The sequence below is a fragment of the Limtongia smithiae genome (genome assembly GCF_038497785.1).
Source record: "Limtongia smithiae strain NRRL Y-17922 unplaced genomic scaffold V1518scaffold_4, whole genome shotgun sequence".
Lineage (NCBI taxonomy): Eukaryota > Fungi > Ascomycota > Lipomycetes > Lipomycetales > Lipomycetaceae > Limtongia > Limtongia smithiae.
Window position 1 is genome coordinate 604,724 of NW_027117625.1, and position 20,145 is coordinate 624,868.

At 58.6% G+C, this 20,145-nt stretch overlaps 11 protein-coding genes across 11 annotated transcripts; 5 read left to right on the forward strand and 6 right to left on the reverse strand.

Moving 5' to 3' along the window:
- Positions 1-329: 329 nt before the first annotated feature.
- V1518DRAFT_414976 (uncharacterized protein) lies at positions 330-1,389 on the forward strand. The gene has a single exon (XM_066903697.1). It carries the CDS (start codon positions 528-530, stop codon positions 1,197-1,199), a length of 672 nt encoding a protein of 223 aa, XP_066760280.1. The 5' UTR covers positions 330-527; the 3' UTR covers positions 1,200-1,389.
- A 127-nt stretch (positions 1,390-1,516) lies between these two features.
- V1518DRAFT_414977 (amino acid permease-domain-containing protein) lies at positions 1,517-3,811 on the forward strand. The gene has a single exon (XM_066903698.1). It carries the CDS (start codon positions 1,583-1,585, stop codon positions 3,557-3,559), a length of 1,977 nt encoding a protein of 658 aa, XP_066760281.1. The 5' UTR covers positions 1,517-1,582; the 3' UTR covers positions 3,560-3,811.
- Positions 3,693-4,944, reverse strand: V1518DRAFT_414979 (uncharacterized protein). The gene is made up of 2 exons (XM_066903699.1): positions 4,709-4,944; positions 3,693-4,625 (listed from the first exon to the last, which is right to left on the reverse strand). The coding sequence occupies exons 1-2, from the start codon at positions 4,835-4,837 to the stop codon at positions 3,750-3,752; spliced, it is 1,005 nt and encodes a 334-aa protein (XP_066760282.1). The 5' UTR covers positions 4,838-4,944; the 3' UTR covers positions 3,693-3,749.
- A 742-nt stretch (positions 4,945-5,686) lies between these two features.
- V1518DRAFT_404969 (uncharacterized protein) lies at positions 5,687-7,315 on the reverse strand (the record flags this gene model as incomplete). The annotated part of the gene is made up of 1 exon (XM_066901907.1): positions 5,687-7,315. The coding sequence occupies one exon, from the start codon at positions 7,313-7,315 to the stop codon at positions 5,687-5,689; it is 1,629 nt and encodes a 542-aa protein (XP_066760283.1).
- Positions 7,316-7,885: 570 nt separating this feature from the next.
- On the forward strand, positions 7,886-9,254 carry V1518DRAFT_414984 (mitochondrial carrier domain-containing protein). The gene is made up of 3 exons (XM_066903700.1): positions 7,886-8,218; positions 8,305-8,367; positions 8,420-9,254. Exons 1-3 carry the CDS (start codon positions 8,177-8,179, stop codon positions 9,215-9,217), a joined length of 903 nt encoding a protein of 300 aa, XP_066760284.1. The 5' UTR covers positions 7,886-8,176; the 3' UTR covers positions 9,218-9,254.
- Positions 9,191-9,989, reverse strand: V1518DRAFT_414986 (Sedlin, N-terminal conserved region-domain-containing protein). Its single transcript, XM_066903701.1, has 3 exons — positions 9,929-9,989; positions 9,609-9,878; positions 9,191-9,555 (listed from the first exon to the last, which is right to left on the reverse strand). Exons 1-3 carry the CDS (start codon positions 9,968-9,970, stop codon positions 9,316-9,318), a joined length of 552 nt encoding a protein of 183 aa, XP_066760285.1. The 5' UTR covers positions 9,971-9,989; the 3' UTR covers positions 9,191-9,315.
- A 146-nt stretch (positions 9,990-10,135) lies between these two features.
- V1518DRAFT_414988 (uncharacterized protein) lies at positions 10,136-12,462 on the forward strand. Its single transcript, XM_066903702.1, has one exon. The coding sequence runs from the start codon at positions 10,205-10,207 to the stop codon at positions 12,305-12,307; it is 2,103 nt and encodes a 700-aa protein (XP_066760286.1). The 5' UTR covers positions 10,136-10,204; the 3' UTR covers positions 12,308-12,462.
- Positions 12,391-13,649, reverse strand: V1518DRAFT_414989 (translocation protein Sec62-domain-containing protein). The gene has a single exon (XM_066903703.1). It carries the CDS (start codon positions 13,430-13,432, stop codon positions 12,485-12,487), a length of 948 nt encoding a protein of 315 aa, XP_066760287.1. The 5' UTR covers positions 13,433-13,649; the 3' UTR covers positions 12,391-12,484.
- Positions 13,438-14,378, forward strand: V1518DRAFT_414990 (uncharacterized protein). The gene is made up of 2 exons (XM_066903704.1): positions 13,438-13,896; positions 13,962-14,378. The coding sequence occupies exons 1-2, from the start codon at positions 13,475-13,477 to the stop codon at positions 14,278-14,280; spliced, it is 741 nt and encodes a 246-aa protein (XP_066760288.1). The 5' UTR covers positions 13,438-13,474; the 3' UTR covers positions 14,281-14,378.
- Positions 14,279-17,086, reverse strand: V1518DRAFT_414993 (uncharacterized protein). The gene is made up of 2 exons (XM_066903705.1): positions 16,787-17,086; positions 14,279-16,730 (listed from the first exon to the last, which is right to left on the reverse strand). The coding sequence occupies exons 1-2, from the start codon at positions 16,928-16,930 to the stop codon at positions 14,364-14,366; spliced, it is 2,511 nt and encodes an 836-aa protein (XP_066760289.1). The 5' UTR covers positions 16,931-17,086; the 3' UTR covers positions 14,279-14,363.
- A 390-nt stretch (positions 17,087-17,476) lies between these two features.
- V1518DRAFT_234839 (eukaryotic long-chain fatty acid CoA synthetase (LC-FACS)) lies at positions 17,477-20,068 on the reverse strand. Its single transcript, XM_066900959.1, has 6 exons — positions 19,686-20,068; positions 19,327-19,637; positions 19,204-19,273; positions 18,987-19,152; positions 18,830-18,930; positions 17,477-18,781 (listed from the first exon to the last, which is right to left on the reverse strand). Exons 1-6 carry the CDS (start codon positions 19,914-19,916, stop codon positions 17,483-17,485), a joined length of 2,178 nt encoding a protein of 725 aa, XP_066760290.1. The 5' UTR covers positions 19,917-20,068; the 3' UTR covers positions 17,477-17,482.
- Positions 20,069-20,145: the final 77 nt, after the last annotated feature.

A 20,145-nucleotide genomic window follows, 5' to 3' on the forward strand; every position in this document is an offset into this window, starting at 1 on the left:
GGCCGATACCGCATCGGCTGGATCTAGACGAAGAGTGCGCGACCACGACAGATAGTAAAATGCCTCACTGAAAGGCAGTATGTCTGGCGAAACGTGGCGGACTCGAAGAGGGGCGGAAGACTGCTTTGGGGAAAGCAGCAGAAAGAGCCGTACGGACGGGCCCTCGGGGGACAACGGGCCAGCCGCGGAGACGAGAAGAGTGGGAACGAACAGAAGCGAGAAGAAGACAAAGAACGTGAGAATGCTGCCGCGCACGGCGCTGTTGGGTTATACAAAAATTTGCTGGGCCCGTGTCGGAGTGAGAGCAGAGTTGAGAGTTGTAGCGGAGCAGCAGCGGAGCAGCTCGGTCGATGGGTTCAGCGCCACGTGAGCAAAGGCGCCACTGCGGCCGCGAAAACTAGGCCGTGCTGAGCGAGCTGTCGAAGCTCGGCGACCGTGGTTTTGCCCACCGCTCGGGGATGTGCGAGCTGCTCAGTGCTGCTGCTCAATGCTCACACCACCAGCTCGCCGCCGACGTCTGAGTCGTGATGCCCAGCCATGCACACAGCTACGCACCCTGTGTCATTGGGCCAGCCAGTGCTCCTCACTGTTGTCTCCACGGCAGGAGCAGTCTGGTGGGCATGGCAAGCGAGCGCGCCCCGCGTCACAGGCAGTCAGCGCGCGCCGTGCTTGCGTATTCGGAAGCTGCAGGGGTGGTGAGCTCTTCTCGAGAGACGGCAAGAAATAACGCGTGCGCGGACGTGCGCTCCGGCCGCACGACAGCAGCGGGTCAAGAAGCGCAGGCCGCGTCCCCATGCACTAGCAGTGCCTGGGAACAAGGGACGCTCGGCGTTTCATGCCAAAATCACAAGTGGTCACCAAGACTGAGAGACGCGAAGACAACGAGAGCCTCGACAGCCCAGATCGTGAGGTCGGATGGAGAGGCCGAAGCAGTTTGTCGCGAGTCGCGTCGAGTGGCGACGTCGGTGGCGTTGCGCCACATGACGCCGCTGCGGCGTGTGCATCGCCTAACGCGAGTTTTGGCTTTCTGTGTCTTACAGAGAGGCCCAGCTGGAGTCCGTTTCCTTGCTCCACATCGACGAGCGCGCTCGCACTCCTCAACATGCGATCAGCGGAAGAACACCGGACCGCAGGCCGGAAGCAAATGTGCGAAAACAGGTGGAGATGGACGCCGCAGCGGGGCAAGGGCCACGCACTAAACCTTACGCTCTGTGTAGCACGTCCGTGCCCTGTCTGGCCGATGCACTTCTACTATGCAACACGTCTTTGAGAGCTTTTGCGGTAGTAGTCAGAATTGCAAGATAGTGCCGAGCAAGAGCTGTAGTATGCAGTAGGCGCAGTATCTATCTAAAGAGCACAGCAGGAGACAAGCGGGGGAGCACGACGGCGAGAGTTTTTTCGCGGAAAAAAGATTTTCAGGTGAACGAACCTTGCGCTGACTGGGAGAGGGCGTTGTAGCGTGCGGCGCGCGTAGTCAGACCTCTGCTTCTCATGGCGCGCTGGTAAATCGCCGCTCCAGCTCGACTGTGCCTGCCCCGTCCCTATCGCGCCCCCGCCCCTGCCAGCCCTTTTATAAATAATCATGCGCCGCTCCTCAGATGCAGGACCCTCCATCCCTCTCCTCTCGCCTTCCGCCTCCCCGCCTCTTGCATACGTTGACAACGTCGACGAAGGCGCCTCCTCCTTCTCCTCCTCCTCCTCCGCCTCGCTCTACTCCTACAACACCTTTTCCCCCAGCGACCACCCCCTCATCGACCTCATGTCTTCTATCAATACCGAGGAGAAGGGCATCAAGGAAGCCGAAGCCGCCGGCCTCGACGCCCTGCCCTCGTACGACGCCACCTCCCGGGAGTCGGATGGCGCCGTGTTTTCCCACTCCACCCCGGTGCCCACCACCGCCTGGGGCAAGTTCGTCGACAGCTTCCGTCCCAGCGAGGCCTATCTTGCCAACCGCAAAGCCCAGGACAGCGCCTCATCTTCTGGCGGATACGACATGGAGGCCGCCGCGCGACGCACTGCCGAGTCTCCACTTGCCCGCCGTCTCAAGGGCCGTCATCTGCAGATGATCGCTATTGGCGGTTCTATTGGTACTGGTCTTTTCGTTAACTCTGGCAAGGCACTCAACAATGGTGGTCCCGCATCGTTGCTCATCGCTTTTGCCATCATTGGCGCTATGCTGTACACCGTCGTCCACGCGCTGGGCGAGCTCGCCGTTGTTCTTCCCGTTTCTGGTTCCTTCTCGGCTTACTCTACCCGCTTCATCGACCCTGCCTGGGGTTTTGCAATGGGCTGGAACTACGCACTGCAGTGGCTCGTCGTATTCCCGCTCGAACTTGTCGCCGCGTCGATCACGCTCAACTACTGGGAAGTTCCCGTCAACAACGCAGTGTGGATCACGATTTTCTGGGTCGTCATCGTCGCCATCAACTTCTTCGGCGTCAAGGGCTACGGTGAGGCCGAGTTTGTGTTCTCTGCTATTAAGGTCATCGCCGTCATCGGTTTCATCATTCTCGGTGTCGTCATCGTCTGCGGTGGCGGGCCTACGGGCGGTTACCTCGGCGGCCGTTACTGGCACGATCCCGGCGCTTTTAACAACGGGTTCAAGGGTCTCTGCTCGGTCTTTGTCACAGCTGCATTTGCTTTCTCTGGCACCGAACTCGTAGGTCTTGCTGCCGCCGAGACCGCAAACCCGCGCAAGACGCTGCCGTCCGCTGTCAAGCAGGTGTTCTGGCGTATCACGCTCTTCTACATCGTCGCGCTTACTCTTGTTGGTCTTATCGTTCCGTACAACAACCCGCATCTTTTGGGCGCGTCCTCCGTCGACGCAACCTCGTCTCCCTTCGTTATCGCCATCAACAACGCCAGCATCAAGGGTCTTCCTTCCGTGATGAACGTCGTCATCATGATTTCCGTGCTCTCCGTTGGCAACTCGTCGATCTACGGCTGCTCGCGCACACTCGCGTGCCTGGCTGATATGGGCCAGGCGCCCCGCATTTTGGGATACATCGATAAGGAGGGCCGTCCCCTTGTCGGCGTGATCATTACCTGCGTCTTCGGACTGCTCGCATACGTCTCCGCGTCCCCCGCCGAGGGCACCATCTTTAACTGGCTGCTCGCGCTTTCGGGCTTGTCCTCGATCTTCACCTGGGGCTCAGTCTGTGGCGCGCACATCCTCTTCCGCCGCGCGTGGGAGGTGCAGGGTCACTCACTCAACGAGCTCGCATTCAAGTCACACGCTGGTGTTATCGGTTCCTACATCGGTCTTCTGCTCAACGTTCTCGTGCTTATCGCGCAGTTCTGGATAGCCGTGTGGCCAATCGGCTCTACCCCCAACGCGAACGACTTCTTCCAGGCGTACCTCGCCGCGCCGGTTATCATTGTCTTCTACATTTTCTGGAAGGTGCTATACAAGACCAAGTTCGTCAAGCCATCTGAGGCAGACTTAGTCACCGGCCGCCGTGAGATCGACATACCTGCGCTCATTGAGGAGCTCGAGGAGGAGCGTGTGGCGCTGAAGAAGCGCAACGTTTTCTACCGCGTCTACAAGTTCTGGTGCTAGAATTTTTACTAGACTAGATTTCTTTTGTTTTCGTTGCTGTATATATTTTGTTTGGGGACATAGGACACACTGTTTGGCGTAGATAATGATTTGCATAACGAAAGCACTTTGATCTGTAGGGGTAGTAATGGTAGTGGAGATGAGAGGAGGTCTTAAATGTCAACATTAACTTCATCTATCTATCGAGAATCTATAGTACAGCGAGTGCGTTTGCGAATGTCGCGATGCCGCCGGGGGAGTTGAACGGCGCGGCGGTGAAGAGGAACGAGTACTTGCCCGCGGCCTTGCACTTTTCAGATAAATCCTCGAGATCGAGCGACTCGCCAATGAGCACGCCCCAGCAGGCGAGTAAGTACTCGTGCAAGCAGTCGGTGGTCTTTGCAGGCCACGCCTCGAACGCGGGCTGGTCACCGCCAACGACGGAAAAGTACTGGTCATGCAACCACGTCTTGATGTCGTCGCCTTGGTCGATACCGATAGCCGTGGGTGAGGCGGCGCCGGTTTGTTTGAGTTCGTCGACGCGGCCGGCTGCGAGGAGGCTGTTGTATTTCTTGACCCAGCCGGAGCGGATGAGCAAGATGTCGCCGAACTTGAACTCGACACCTTCCCACGCCGCAATGGCATGTATCTGTTCGAGCGTAATCCCGTAGCGCACGAACGGGTCGAATTCAATACCTTCCTTCTCCGCCCAGGCCGCGAAATCTATCAACACGCCGCGGCCGACGATACCGTGATGCGCGGCAGCCTGCATGCCGCACCGGGTAGACTTATTCGGCCCAACAATCTCGTCCCGTGTAAGCCCGTTGTACATGACCTGCATGGGAATATGCCCGAAGTGGCGGAACCCGTCGAACTGTGAGCCAGACTGCACATTCATGATGATCGTGTCGTCGTGGATCAACGCGTGCGGGTTCGCGGAGATATCGAATTTTAGCGCGGGACGGCCAAAGGGAGGGTGCAAGGGAAGTGTGATATCCCAGTTCAGAGAGGCGACGAGGCCGGTAGTGGGTTCGCTTTTGGCGATCTGTGCGACGAGGTCGGGGGAGAGTAAGTTCAGACGACCGACCTGCGTGCGTTAGCATTTCTCGTTTGATCTGCCACTGCCATTATCGTCGTCTGCTGCTATCTACCCGCCATGGAGCTGTGTACCTCGTCGTCGGCGCCCCACATCCACGATGCCTCCTTGGGCACGTCCTTGCCCGCATTCGATGTGATGACTTCCTCCAGCGTTGGTAGGAACTCCCCAGCCTTCGCCGGGTTTCTGAAGTCGGTAGGCATGTTTGTTGTGGATACTAAAAAGGCGGATTCGTCGGGTATACGTAGATGAAGTATGGAGTACAGGAGCAAGGGATTCTTTATAAGTGCTGCTGGGGTGCGTGCAGAAGTGTTGGATGATGATACGCGCGGACTAGCGACGTCGACTGTTTCTCCACCAGCTACCCACCCCGTCAACCCGTAGCATTCAACATCAAAACTATCATGTACCTACTTCTACAAGTGCTTTATCGTCGAATCTACACTTTACCATGGCAAAAAGCATTGCACATCGTGAAGCAGAAGCGTCGTCGAGCAGAGCAAGTCCCGCCTCGGAGCCGCTTCGAAGCCGCGCCGGGATCTTTTTACCCGAGATAGCTACCGCAGACATATCTCCCAGCCACGCTAGGCCGTCTAAAGCCTAGTGAGGGTCTGGCAGGCGAGCATCGGGTAAGGGCACGCGATCCGTACTAAAAGTACTAAGCCACGCTGCTCAACACGGCAACTGTACGCCATCAGCAGTACGGTACGCATGTTGGCGACGCGCTGACGATGGTGTGAACCTCAGGAAGCAAGGTGCCAGTTGAACTGGATTCGATCCCCGTCGCCACGACAGCAGCCCATCAAACAACACAGCCGAAGCATATAACCGAGCCGAACTCGCTGAATAGCGCAGGGTATATTAGCATCGTCATAATCAACAGGCTGAAGGATTAAACACACATATAAAACGGTACACCCAAACTTTTTATAGCCGTGATTTGCAAGTTTCCCGAAAAATGAAAGATCCAAACAAGGAGACGCAGTTCCCAACCAGTAACTAAAAATCAAGGAACGAGCACAAATGTATCAGTACACGAAAACGCAATAACATTAATTCAATATTGGAAGGAAGTTGCCCACGATCATCATGGGGATGTCAAACACATCGCGCTTGATCGTCCACGTGCACGCGGTTGGGATCTTCTTGCCGGAGGGGGAGAGCAGCGTGCACTCCATCATTGTGGCACCGCGTGAGTCGCCGAATGCGAGCTTGCTGAAGCCCTCGAAGTACTCGAGCACGGAGTGATCGTCCATGAGCTCGACGACGAAGGTACGCTTGCCGAGAAGCTGGTCCTTGGTCCAACCGGTCAGAATACAGAATTCCTTGCCGACTGCAGCGACTTGCCCGGTGCGGCGCCAGACGATGGTGGGCGTGCCCGAATAGGAAATAAACTTCTCGTACTCGAGCAGTGTACGCTGGAAACACTTCTCCATGAAGATCAGGTCTTCCTCCTTGAGTGTCTTTGTGCACGCGATGAACGATGGCCGGAACGCAGCCATGCAGCGTGCGAGTCGCATCAGATGCGGACGGTCAAAGCGCGACTTAAGATAGGCGATGAGACCGTGATATCCCGGAGTGTATGAAAATGGCTGCGTGACCGACGCGTAGACGGTCTCCGGATCGCGACGGCGACGTGTTGATGTAGGAACCAGATGCGACGGCAAGGTGGTCGGCGATGGTCCGACCAGCTGCTGCTGTAGAGGCGCCTGCTGCTGCTGAATTGACGGTACCACCTGCATCTGCGCATGGAGACCCGGAGAAATGCGCCCCTCACCGGACAAGCTGCTTCCGCGCACCGCACCGGTAGGATCGTGCAGGGTCAGCGCAGCACCAGGGGTGGGTGGCGAGTTACTGTTCTGCGGGGATGCGTCGGTGCCGGAGAGCAAAGACGCAAGGCCGCGCGAGGCCCAGTTCGAATCGCGCACGGTCATATCAGCAAACCCATAGTCAAACGACTGCTGCTGCTGCTGCTGTTGCTGCTGCTGGGGAGTAACCAGTAGGTTGCCCACATTGCTGGTGTTGCTGGGCAGAGTGTTTGCCGCAGTGAGGGAGGAATCGGTGCCCACCATGTTGGAGAGGTAGGAAAACTCCATGTTAGCAGTCTTCGAGCCGAAGTCATAGGAGGAGAGATCGAAGCTGGCAAAGAATGCGTCTGACGTGTCAGGAGACTCGTCGTGGGCGGAGAGGGAAGATGGATCGACGGTGTTGCCATCGAGACGGGACGGGTCAGTCATAAGGACCGCGGAGAACGCGGATGGCGTGGCGGGGGAGAGGTCTGCCGTGGAGGAGGACATGGTGCGAGGGCCAAGCCCGCCAGCAAAGGCGCCTTGGGACGATGCGGCGAGGAGAGTGGTGGGCGCAGATACGGTTTTCCCGCCCGCGGCGGTCGCAGTAGTGCCAGATGGCGCGTCGTGGAGGTACTTTGCCTTTTTGCGGACGCCATCCTGACACGTCGCCGAGAGGCCGCGCTTTATGCAGCGTTGGCAAGGGCGCGCGTCGTCGCATGTGAGATGGGCCTTCTGGCAGTGAAAACACGCGCGGGAGGCTTTCTTTCGCTTGGGGCGTCCTGTGCGGAGGGAGATGCCAGAAGAGCGGGCCATGGCGGCCGTCATGGGGAGCGTGATGCCGGACGCGGTGGTAACCGTGCCGGGCGTGGAGGCGGGGGCCGGTGGCGGCATGGCTGTGGGGAGGTCGCGTGCGTCAGGCGGCAAGGGGGATGCAGGCGGCGCGAAGAAAAAGCGAACGGCGTGGCGGATGGATGCGCGCGCGGAGGAGACAACGGCGAGCAAGCGAGTGCGGTTGAGGGCCACTGGGGGCGTCTATCGAGAGGCCGGTGGGCAGGGGCGCATGGCCGAGGCGGGGTGCGGCGGGAGTGAGGGGGATATCGGTGTAGTCGGGGGGCCACGGAGAACCGGAATCAGTTGGCAGCGGGATTCCAGATAGAGGCGGGCCGTGACTAGCAGAGCCGTGAGAGAGCTGCAGAGACAGAGGAGAAGCGCAGAGAAAGGAGAGGGGAAGCGACGAAGACGCGGAGCGGCAGGCGAAGTGCGGGGCCACGCATCCGCTGACACCACAAGGGCCTCGTGTCACGGCAACTCTGCGGCACCAGCCACGCCGGCAACTGGGGAAGCCCTGTGGCGCCGTGGCGCGGTCCGCAGCCTTCCGGCTTCTCCCGAGTACCTTCCGGTGCGGCGCAGTCAACGGCGGGTGCTGTACTCCCGCGCGGCAAGACGCGCACGCGAGCGCTAAGAACAGCAGCGGGGTGTGTTACTACATCCAGCAGCGCGGCCTGGCCAGGCCGTCTCGGCCGTCTCGGCCCTGGCTGCAGGATTCGGCGATAGCACCGGCGTAGTCGTCGAATATAAACAAAAGCGAGTGCGGGGAAAAAGCCGAGCGGACAGGCGGAGCACCGCAGCAAAGGACGCCGCCGATTTGCGCTGCTGCTTCCCCAGTGCGAAGGTTTGCGCTCCAGTTCATTCGGCCAGTCCTGTACGCACGACCAAATACGGCAACACCAACAGCACTCGCACGGCACAGACATGGCAGCCACATCCTCCTCTTCCGACGCATCGCCCCTTCGCGTGAGTCTTCTTCCTCCTCCGCCGCTGCCACCTTAGCCGGTCGTTGGCTCTTCTCCTCCTCCGCATCGCTAACACTCCTTCTACAGCCCGCTCCCTGGAAGTCCCTCGTGGCCGGCGGTGTCGCCGGCGGCGTGGAGGCTGCCGTCACAGTACGCGGCCGACCAAAATTACTTGCTGTCTGTCCGCCACTAACAATGCCAGTACCCCTTTGAGTTCGCCAAAACCCGTCTGCAGCTTGTCGACCGCTCGGCCGTCAAGACCAGCTCGAACCCGCTCGTGCTCATCTACCGCACCGCGCAGACCGAGGGCGTCAAAACCCTCTACACCGGATGCTCGACCATGGTCATTGGCTGCACCGCTAAGGCCGCCGTGCGCTTCCTCGGCTTCGACTCGCTCAGGAAGGTGCTTGCAGATGAGAACGGCAAGCTGTCTGGCTCCCGTGGCGTGCTCGCCGGCTTCGGCGCGGGTGTACTCGAGTCGGTATTCGCACTCACTCCGTTCGAGACCATCAAGACGGCTCTCATCGACGACGCGCAGCGACCTAACCCCCGATATCGAGGCTTCCTCCATGGCTCGTACCTGCTCATCAAGGACGGCGGCATCGGCGCTGTCTACAAAGGCGTTGTGCCGGTGACTCTGCGGCAGTCCGCCAACGCATCATGCCGTCTCGGCTCGTACTCCTTCCTCAAGCAACGCGTGCAGGAGTACAACAACCAGGACCCATCCGAGCCGCTGTCCAGCGGGCAGACTTTCCTCGTTGGTGCGGTCGCCGGCATCATCACAGTATACATGACGATGCCATTCGATACCGTCAAAACCCGCATGCAGTCGCTCGCGTCCAAGACGGAGTACCGTAGCACGGCGCACTGCGCCTCGCGCCTCATTCGAGAAGAGGGTGTGCTCACCTTCTGGAAGGGCACCACCCCGCGCCTCGGTCGTCTTGTTCTCTCCGGCGGCATCATCTTCACCATATACGAAAAGATCATGACCGTGTTGTAGATACTCATAGAAATATATATAATACAAATCTTCGGGCTAGTGTTCTGCCGCGTCACGTGCGCTACGCCGGGGATGTGCGGCTCGGCCTTCCTTCACAATCAGCTCGCAGACGCACCGACGGGTGCGACCACCGAGGACGCCGCGTCTGCGGATAACGCAGGAGCGGGTGTTGTTGTGGCTGGCGGGGGGACGGGAGAGGGGATGGTGCCATTCCAGGCGTCGACCACCCTTCGTACGTTGATGTCGAACTTGCGCGACTCGATCTGCCGCCGGTCGTCGACTGTGTAGAATGGGTTGCACACCAGCGAGATGTATGCGTAGTGTATCGCCCGAAAGATCTGAACATCGCAATTAGAATTGACCAAAGCAAAGCAACATTGAACAAACGCACGCTCCGGATCTCGCTGCCGACGACCTCGCCGCTGGCGAACCCCAGCACGATCTTCACCCCCGTACTCGTCATCCAGCCGTACATGGCAACGCCATCCTGTACAAACAGCAATCCAAAGTCGGAGTCGCTACTCCGCGCAGGCAGTCGCGCAGTAAACACGTCCAGCGCAATATGTGCGAGGAAGTGACACCGCAGGTCTGCAGCCGATGGTGGCGACGATTGTACCGGCGTCGCGGCCGCGCCGAAGCCCCGCACATAGAGCGGGTTGTTCTGCACAGCGTCAGTCCATCAATTAACTACACCCCGCCTGGAGAACTTACCTCTCTGCCCATGAGGGCGACGAGCAGAATGGGCGAGGGCATTTCGCCGGGATTGGAGATGCCGTCGCAGGCACAACGTCGGCTTCTTTGTTGCACGCGGCTGCGGCGCAGCGCCAGGAACCCTAGCCCCAGGATGGACCTTCCCAATGCGGCGAGTCCGGAGGAAGACTTTCGCGACTTCGCCAGGCGGCCCTCTTCCGCCGACTTGCTATATCTTTCCTCGCCCCCCTCTTCCGCACCATCCTCACCACTGTCCGCATCATCCCCATCGCCGCAATGCACGCGCTCTCGCGCTCTGCCTCCGGCTCCTCCTCCCCGCCGCGGCTCCACCCCGCCTCAGTCGAGCTTCCCCGCCGCCTCAGCGATGATCCTCTCCCTGCTCCCAACCACGCTGACCTCCACCTCCACCGCTCACCCTTCGCGAAGCGCGCCTCTCGCATCCTCCCCTTCAAGGGCCTCTTCCGCTCCTCCACCAGCCCCATCACCGGCTCGGCGCATACACCGGCGGCGACACACGCTGCATCGTCGTCATCGCAACACCTGCCGCCTCCTCATCATACAGCAACCCTCCCCTCGCGTTCGCTCTCCCTCACCGCCGAGTCCGCTGCCTCGCACCTCGCCCACCACAACCGCGCGCTTCTTCCCACCCCTCCGTCCGCAATTGACTACAAGCGTCTGAGCTACGCCTCTGCGTGCAAGCTCGCCGTCATGGTCGACGACATCGACACCGATGCGCACGGCTCGATCTTCGCGACGCTCACCAAATCCGGTCCGGCGGTCGCCAAGCGCCCCTTCGCTCTGCTACCTCGTGCGGTGCTGCGGTACCCCGCACACTGCACCGCGACGTCCATGCCGGATCACGTCGTTATGCTGTCGCCAGAAGCTGTCGCCTATGCGTCGGATGATATCCCGGGGTACCAGTATGTGCTGCGCATCTCCGAGCGCGTCGAGCGCAGCCGATTCGAGAGCACCGCCAGCATTGGCCACGACTACGCTCGCGCTGGGTCGACCGACGCGCCGAGTCCGGGGAGCTCGACGTCCACGCTTCCGTTTCAGGGTACCGCCGGCTCGGCGGCGTCGTCGTCGGCCACCATGCTTCCGCAGATGGCGCTCAACGCCGCTGCTGCGTGCGGAACCTCGTCTGTGCCGTTCAAGCGTGCGTCGCAGTTTTTCCACACAGGATCAACCGTCTCGCTTGTCGGCGGTGCAGGCACGAGCACGATATCTATGTCCTCGAACACGACCACCAACGCACACCACCACCACCATCACCACCACCTGGCTCTTCTCCGCGACGACCGACCAAAGACGATCCTTCTCGTGTTCTCAACGTCCTCCGAGTTCATGCGCTGGATGGATCTCACCCGCGCGCAAATCCGCACTCTGCGCGACGACAGCAACGGTGTAGATATTGATCGCGCGCGCTCCGCCGATGTCTCTAGACCTCCCTCCTCCTCGTCATCCGCATCCTCGAACCACCACCACGCGCATCACTACCACCACCACTCGCCCTCACCCACCCCCTCTCACCAACGCCATCTCCTCCGTCTCCCTGTGCCGACAGCACTGCAGCAGCGGGACTCTTCTCCTGCCACCCCGATCTCCCCTGCGCCCGCCTCTCCGGCACCACGGGAAGTGCGCGCAAACACCGAGTCCTCCGTCTCCTCCCGCACGTTTTCATCTTCCGCATCCTCCGATTCCTCATCCTCCTCGACTTCTTCGCTAGACGTGTCTCTCAAGTCGTTCTCGATCCGCCATGAGCCGGCACGTCGCGAGTCCATGACACTATCTTCCTCGCATGAGTGGTTCCATGCACGGCCGCAGCGGCAGCAGCTGCAGAGCGACACGCCACAGTCGCCAATGACGGTATTTCCTGGCTCGTCAGGGTCGCCAAATGATACCGACGAGAACCTCGCTGCGGCGGCGAGTCTACTGGCGTCGGCAGCTGCTGTTGATGATGCCGACGAAGCAACGACACCGGTGCCGACAGACGACTCGGAGGCGCCGTTGCGCATGCCGTTCAGTCGCGCGGGCCTCCCGAAGCTCGTCACCAGCGACTCCTCGGTGTCGACCTCGACCATTAGCTCCATCCCTTCCATGTCTCCTACGCTCGCCATCTCCCCGCACTCCTCGTTTACCCACATTTCCGCCACCATAGATATGCCATCCCCCTCTGTCGAGTACTCATCTTCCTCCTCTTCTCATACGGCGACCATCGCTCCAACCTCCCCGCCTAAAACGGCGTCCAGCAACAAGAAGAGGCACGCTGGTCGTCAACCCCGTCGTCTGCGCGTGGCACATGGGCCGTCAGGTCCACCTCCGTCCGGTCCGCTACCACCGATTCCGTCGACGCTGCCGTTCGCCACACGCGCAGCCTAAGTTGTGTTGGTTATGTGAATAGGCGTTTTTGTGTTTTGCTTGGTTCTGGCGCAATGTTGCTTCTCTTGCATTTTTGTAGTTACGGCGCTGGAAGAGGGGGCGGTGTATTATCTAGGGGAGAAATAGAACTGTCTAACTGCGCTATGCTATTGTACAAAAAATCAGATGCACTTTGCATTACTCGTCGTCCTCGGCGACAACTGCCGACACACTGGCGGTGACCTTCTCCTCTCCTACTGCCGCTCCTTTTTTCTTCTTCTTCTCTGACTTCACGTTCCATGCGTACGTGGGGATAAAGCTGTCCACGAACCCGACGTCTGCGAACAAGTTCGGAAATATCCACAACCCGGGCGGCGTTGCGAAGTACGTCACGCAGAAGAGCACGAGTCGTACAATGGCGAGCACGAAGAAAAGACCAATCAAGCCGAGCAGTCCCATGGAGAGATACCACACGCCTAAACGCATGATGGGCGGCCAGAGCGGGAAGAGTACGATTGCAAACACCGTGGCGGCGCCGAGACCTGCGTACAGGTAGATGCGCAGCTGCACTTGCTCCCAGATCCAAACGTAGTATAACTCGTCGTCGGCCGCGACGACTTGTTCGCGCACAAACACGAGGGTAGGAACGCCTTTGGTTTTGGACAACGCCGACTCCGGGGGCAACTTCGCCGCCGCAGCCGCGCCGGCGGGACCGCCCGCCGCTAGCGCGGCGGCACGTTTCGTCGCCAGCGACTTGCGCGTGAGCTTCTCAACCCGAATCGCAAGTGAAGACACAGGCAACGCCCTAAACGCAACAATCGCCTCTTCCTCTGTGGTGATCGGGGGTAACAACGAACCCTTCTTCTTCTGTGCCTTGACATACGCGGGCGACTGCAGCGCGCGGAGCGCGCGTTTGCAGCGGAAAAAGTCCGCGCGCTTGCCATTGAGCACACCTTGCCGCATTTTGAGGGCCCCGTTGTGGCGGAGGAAGGAAGCGAGTGCGAGCGTGGTCGGGGAAGCGGGTGGTGGTCCACCGGGCGCACCGGCAGAGGGGTGGGAGAGAGGTTGTGCATTGGTCGAAGGGGGTGGCGAGGACGTGGCACCCGGGGCGTGGGAAACGGGAGCGGTGCGAGGTGCCGCGCTCATAGTGTGAGAGGCTGATATGGGCCGGCTGAGGAAGAATAGGCGATGCACTCTGGAGGGGTATGGGGGAAGGGAGGTGCAGGTGCGACGTGTTCACGAAGTCTACGGCGGCGTGGTATGTCCCAAGACCTACAGGCCAAGACACTTCGCCGTCATCGTCGCCATATTCAAACCGCCCCCCGAACACGGCCAGGACCTGCTGCGGACACTTTCACCTACGCCAGTGCGCAGCTACATGGCACAGGCCGCATAACATCTCTTCTTCCGCTGCCTCAGTCCGTTGCCGCAGACCGCTCGTACACCTTTCTTTCGCTCGCGAACTCACTACCACCCTACCTTGGTGATCGCACACACAAGATGTACTGTCTTCGCCACTTCCTTCTTGTGCTGTTAATGCCGACCACAGGCGCATCTCCACATTTTCTCGCGCTATTCCTTCTCTCCATGTTCATCCTTCACAAACCATGGTACGCCGCATGGATCTTGCATCCATCCCCGCTTTGATCAGCACTAACCCCACCACACGCCACAGCGTATACTGCTCCTTCATCCTCATCGCGCTATTTGCCTCATCCTGCTACTTCAGCGAGAACTGCTTTATCGACACAAACTACGGCGCCGTTTTTTTGCCCCGCCTCTTCATGCTACCGCCTCACCTCGCCACGAGGGCCGCCGTCGTCTACGACGCCCTCACCGAGCGGGCAGCGCTCAACCACGCAAACTTCCTACAACTGCTCCCTGTATGGCTGCGTCGCTCTTCTGCCGTGGCTGCCGGCGATGCATTGCAGGCTGCGCAGACCGCGGTCCGCGAATTTCGTCTGCCCTGCGTGTCCATCCGTGTCCGTCTATGATCTTGCGCCATGCCTCACATTATCTTATGTATAACTATCATGTCCTCCCAAAAAACAAACATATATATAATCCCCACATGCAATTAAATATCCGCGAGGCGCAACTTGCGGCCGACCTCGCTGCGTCGATACCCGGGTGGGCCAAGGTAGCGGTGCCGGTGATGCGACGGCTGCATCCCGCTCAGCGACGACGGCACCGCTGCTGCCCCTTCTCCTACAGCAGCGCCCATCCCTGCAGCAGCAGCCGCTGCTCCAGGCGTGGTAGTTCCATCCTTCGCATCTGTACTGTCCCGCAGAATGATCTCCATCTCGCCCACGTCGAAATACCCATACCCGCCGAGCATGTCGCCGCCGGCGTCCTCCTCCTCGATAGATTGCTCGCTTACGCGTCGGTGCGCCTTTTTTCCGCCTGCGGTGAGTGTCACTTTGCTGTCGACCTGTCGTCCATACCGTCCCGACGGCGTACGCACCGGGCTTCGCGCACGTGTCGTGCCAGTACTCCGTCGCTGATCAATCGAGCGCATCAAACTCCGTATCTCAAGCAAATACGTACTCAATGTGTCCAAGAATCGTCGCGTCTGTCGATGCTTCGACGATGCGCAGATCGAGATCGCGTCGTTCTTGATAATGTATCCTATACCAAAACCGTCCTGGCTCACGGGACCGAAACCAAATAAACGCAATGAAGGATTGCCGCAGTTCGATGTGCTAATGATGGTCGTGTTCAACTTGTCCCAGCCCTTGTCGGCAAAGATAGCCGGCATCTCAGGGCCGCTCGCGAAGCCTATCTGCGACGTCGTAGAAGTCGAGAGAATCTCGTCTTCGCCATTATCCGATGCTGCTTCGGCTGCTTCCGCAGTCGACGCAGAACTGGCGTCCAAATCCTCGTAATACCTCTGATGCATGCAGTACAGGGCGTACAGATGACGATCTTGACCCAGGCCCTTTGAACACATCCGCGTCGTCGCGACATGCTTCTCGCACGCGCGTCGTAGATACTCGACCTTCACCTTCGCAGGCGCGTCCTCACAGAACTTGCGCACAAACGCAACTGATTCATCCGACACTGTACGGATTGCCTCGGTCCGGCCATGCAAGAAGTATTTCGTCATAGCCGGCTCATATGTGCACTCAACACTGCCGTACAGCGCGTAGTACGCGGCCTGGAACGCCATTTGGACAAAAGCGTCGGGCGAGAAGCCTGCGTTTTTTATGTAGTTCTGACCGTAGTGATTGAACTCGAGTACCTCGAACTCATTCTGGTGAATCAGATCTGCAAGTCTGGTCTCGGCGAACCGGAGCGCGATTGAGAGCTCCGGAATCATTGTCCATTCCAGCTTGTGAGGTGTTGTCGTGACGTCGCCAAACGACGCGGGATCACGCTGCGAAGGATCCGGCGACTCGGACGCCCAGAGACTCGGTGCCTTGCCGTTGATCGACTTTGCGAACCGCAAAATCGTATCGGTGTAGATGTCACTCACAAATCGCAAAACCGTATGTCCGTCCACGCCGGTATGTTCAAAGTTGATACCAGCACTTCCGTTTTTGGTAACAATGATCTGCAGTTTATCGTACCATCTGTTCGTGCACGTACCGACCTGCACGCCCTTCTCTATGACATTCGTGCCACACAGCATGTTCATAGCCAAATCGGACGCAGTTTCAGGGGCAGAAAAGTCAAGGCACAAAATAAACAACGCAGAGTCGATGATCTGCAGACATTCATGGTTGTGGTTTCGCGGAGAGCGTTTAATGTTGGATTTGCTGCTCCGCGACGCCGGCGCCTCGTCCGACGAGGACGAGTCTTCGTCGTCTGAGCTCTCACGGGAGAGTAGTTCGCGCAATGAAGCCCAGATGCGACGATTCTCGGCAGTTAAAATACCCACCGCGCCTTTCGCGGCTTCCGTGATTGGTGTGTTCTGCGCGTCGCTGATGATTGTTTCGAAATTCTGCGTCAGATCCTTCTCCGTCATGATCAAGTCCGAGTTATCGTCAAGTACGTCAAACCAGTAAAACTGCGAGCGAGCAAGCACGACGATGTGCTTGGACGAATAGTCAGACTGCATTACGCAGCCGTGCTCGGTGGAAATGCGCGCGGTGCCGAAGATGCGAGAATATTGGTACATGCATAGCGGACTCCCGCGCACGGTATCTGGTGGAAGCTCCTCGCGGCGCAGTGCGCGGACAAAGGCGAGCGTCGACATCACGAGCGAGGCGGCGCGATTCACCTGGTTATTACGCGACGGCGTCGGGTCGTCTTCGAGGAGGAAGAACGGGTTTAGGTTGAGCACCACCGGGTTGTCAAAGTTGAGGTACGAGTCGTACCAAAACTGCTCGATGTAGGAGGACCGGGAGGAGGAGTACTGCTTGAGACGGGCTTGCAGGTCAGGGCCTTGTTTGACGAGAAATTCCTCGGCGACGGCCTGTGTCTCCTCGAACTCGCGCGCAGACTACAGTTTGTTAGTCTTCGGTCAGAGCCGCAGAAATACATCAAGAGCTAACTCACCAGTAAGGGCTTAACAACAGAGAGGTACCGCTGGATGGTCTCCTCGAGCGGAGGTATGGGCAGCTTCTGAAGCTTGTCCTGGCCCGCGAAGGTGATCCCGTTCGCGGGCCGTCCGACAACGTCGGGCACAGCGGCGGCGGGCATATTAGTGAAGTCGGTTGGTGCCTAGTGCGTCTCGTGCGTGCAGAGGCGGAACGAATGCATGGCGATGGTGGCCTGTATATATAGCACCACTGTTGAGACCTTCGTTCGCATGATCGCGCCGTCGCCGTCGAGCGCGGGGTGTCTTGTCTGACCCGCGTCCAGCAGCACTCTCGGGTCAGGCGCGTCTCTACTCCGCATTTCTCCGCACTCTGTGTCTTCGCCTGCGCCTGCCGCCGCACGCCCGCACGTACCCCGTGCGGCGCTTACTGACCCGGTAACTAGCAGACCCGGACCCCGGATCAGCGGAGCGCCGCCCGCGTCATCGCGCTTCCCATGCCCCGCCAGACCGGTCACTTGCACTCTCCGCCCGCGCTCCCCTCCGCGAGTACAAGAGCCTTTGTCGGCCTCGGACTCGGAGCTTCATACAAATCAGCTATTGCGTTCGTTTCTTCCCTGCTTCTCCTATGTCCTACTCATGCCCCGAAATATACGCGGGCAAGGGCCGCCCCGCAGTGCACACACTCCACCAACTCAAACTAAACTACTGCTTGGCTAGCGCAGTCGTCTAACCACATCCCCTTCCTCGTACATCTCCCGCATCACCTCCTTGAAGTACGCGGCCGCAGATGGCCGCTTCAGCTTCATGGTCGGCGTCAGCGTGTCATTTTCGATCGTGAATGGGTCGAAAAATATACGCAGGTTCTTGATCTTCTCGTAGCCCTGCAACTTCGACGCCTTCGCTACGAGCTCGAGTTCCGCCAGGACCGCCGTGCGCACTTCTTGGTTCGCGCACGCCGCCTTCAGCGCCTCCGTGTCGGTTGGTTGGATTGTCTGATCCAACAGCTTTGACGCGAATGGCGCGAATGTAAGTGGCTCCACCGCGGCAATGCCAACAAGGTTGGCCTCAAGTGAGTTGCCATGAACAAACAGCGTCTGCACAAGCGGACATCCCGCCAGATACACGTTCTCGATCTGCTCCGGCGCAACATACTCGCCTTGCGCGAGCTTGAAGAAGTTCTTGACCCGGTCGATAATGTAAACCCGACCAAGCTCGTCAATCGCCGCCACATCGCCGGTATGAAACCACCCGTCCTCGTCAATCGCCGCCGCCGTCAACTCAGGTGCCTTGAAGTACTCCCGAAACACCGTCGTTCCCCGGATCAACAACTCTCCCCTAGGCCATGGCTTGTCGGTGCTATAGTAATTCAGCTCAGGCACATCCTTGACGCACACCTCCGTCGTCACCGCTGGCGGTCCGCAGTGTCCCGTGGTGAAATCTTCATCCTGGCCCACTGTGCACCCGCCGTGGGTCTCGGACAAGCCGTAGCCCTGGCACACGAGGATGCCAAACGCTGCCCGTAGAAATTGATGCGTTTCCGCTGCCAATGGCGCGGATCCGGAAATGATTGCCGCCGCTCTGCTCATGCCCGCGTTCGCGCGCACTTTCTTAGAAATCAACCGGTCCCAAACCCTGTGATTTGGACTATGACCGGCCGATAGCTGCTGAAGCTTCGTGTTCAGTCCTTTTCGCGCAATGTTTGACCGCCAGCCAACCGCGTGCACGGTCTTGGCCTTGATTGACGACTCGAACCGATTCAGCATGCGTGGGACGGATGTAAAACTCGTTGGCTGCACTTCCAGCAGATCCGGAAGGATCTTGGTCACATCCCCCCGATAAAACGCAATTCCTGCTCCCGCCGCAATCGCGATGCCAACCGTAGCGCGCTCGTATATGTGAGCTAGAGGCAAATACGACAGAATCGTTTCAATCTTAGTATCTTTGTTTCGCGGCAAATGGCAGAATCCAACGGACAAAGCAGCCACAAAGTTCCCATGCGTCAACACGACTCCCTATCACTATCAGCAGATATCTTGCGCATATTACAAACCATTCTGTACCTTCGGTGCCGATGTAGTGCCAGATGTATAGTTGATTGTCAGAATATCAGATGACTTTGGGGGATTGTGCGGACGCGGGTGCGCTCTGCCGATCTCCTCTACTATGTAAACTGTCAGTATTGCCAGGCCACGCTCGCAGTTAATTTCCCATGCATACCCTCAGTCATCGTGTACAACGCGATTCCCTTATCCTTTCCCCACGCAGCCAAGATGTCTCTCTTGCTCTGATTCGGGAGATCATCATCGTTGACTAGTTCATCCATGCAAATGATGACTTTCAGGTGCTTCAGGTCGCCTTTCAACGACAGAATTTTCGAGATGTGCTGCACATCGTTAGATTAGAAGGCCATTTGTGAGGGCACGAAATCACATACGGCCAGCGAGGACACCAAGATTGGCGACTCAACGGAATTGAGAATGAACTCACTTGAGTCCGGTCCAAGACTAGATAACTGTTAGGGCTATTATCGAAAACTTGCAACGGTGTGACAACGTACTTGTCATACAACGGCACAACGATGAGGTTATACGCGTGGCACGCCAGATCTGTGATAATCCACTCGGGACGGTTATTCGAAAATAGCGTGATTGCAAATTTTTCTGTGATCGGATTCTGCGCGACAGTCTGGTTCAAGTGTAACATGCCAGATCCAAAGGCCGTTCGTCGCTCGGCGATGGTACCGTAGGATTGCCAGACAAACGGCGACCAGATATCTCGCTGTCTGTCCACGAGCACCTTTGCACCCAGCATATCACGCTCGGGGTACATTTTGGCGGAATAATCAAACGTATCGTACTGAGTGCGGATCTACTAGATGTCAGCGCTGATTCACGGTCAGTCTGGGGTGGTACTTACCAGAGGGTGCGACGACTGCATCAGTTTGTCTTTAGTCGCTGCGTTGCGATATACAGCGCTGTATCCAGGGCGTTCGGTGTCCGGCAGCGCCACTCCCTGTACGTTGCCTGGCCCTGCAGTAATGACAGTGACATTGTCCTTGTCGTGGATCGCGCTATCCGCTGATACCGGCCCGACCAGCAGCTCGTCCGGGCTCACGGCCTTGAGCCGTGCAAGAACCTCCTCAGCCATTACTGGCACTTGAGCGCAGCACGGTTAGTGCAATTGAGAGACCTGAGGGATTTCACGCTTGGTAGCGCGACAGCACTCGAGCACCGGTGTCTGATGATGATTTGCTTTGAAGAAAACTGGTTACTGCTCGACCGATTGGCAGGTGCAACTCCTCCTTGATGAGCCGCACCAACTATTCTGTGCCTCGCACTTGAACCTAGAACTTGAACCTTAATAGGGATAGAGGTTT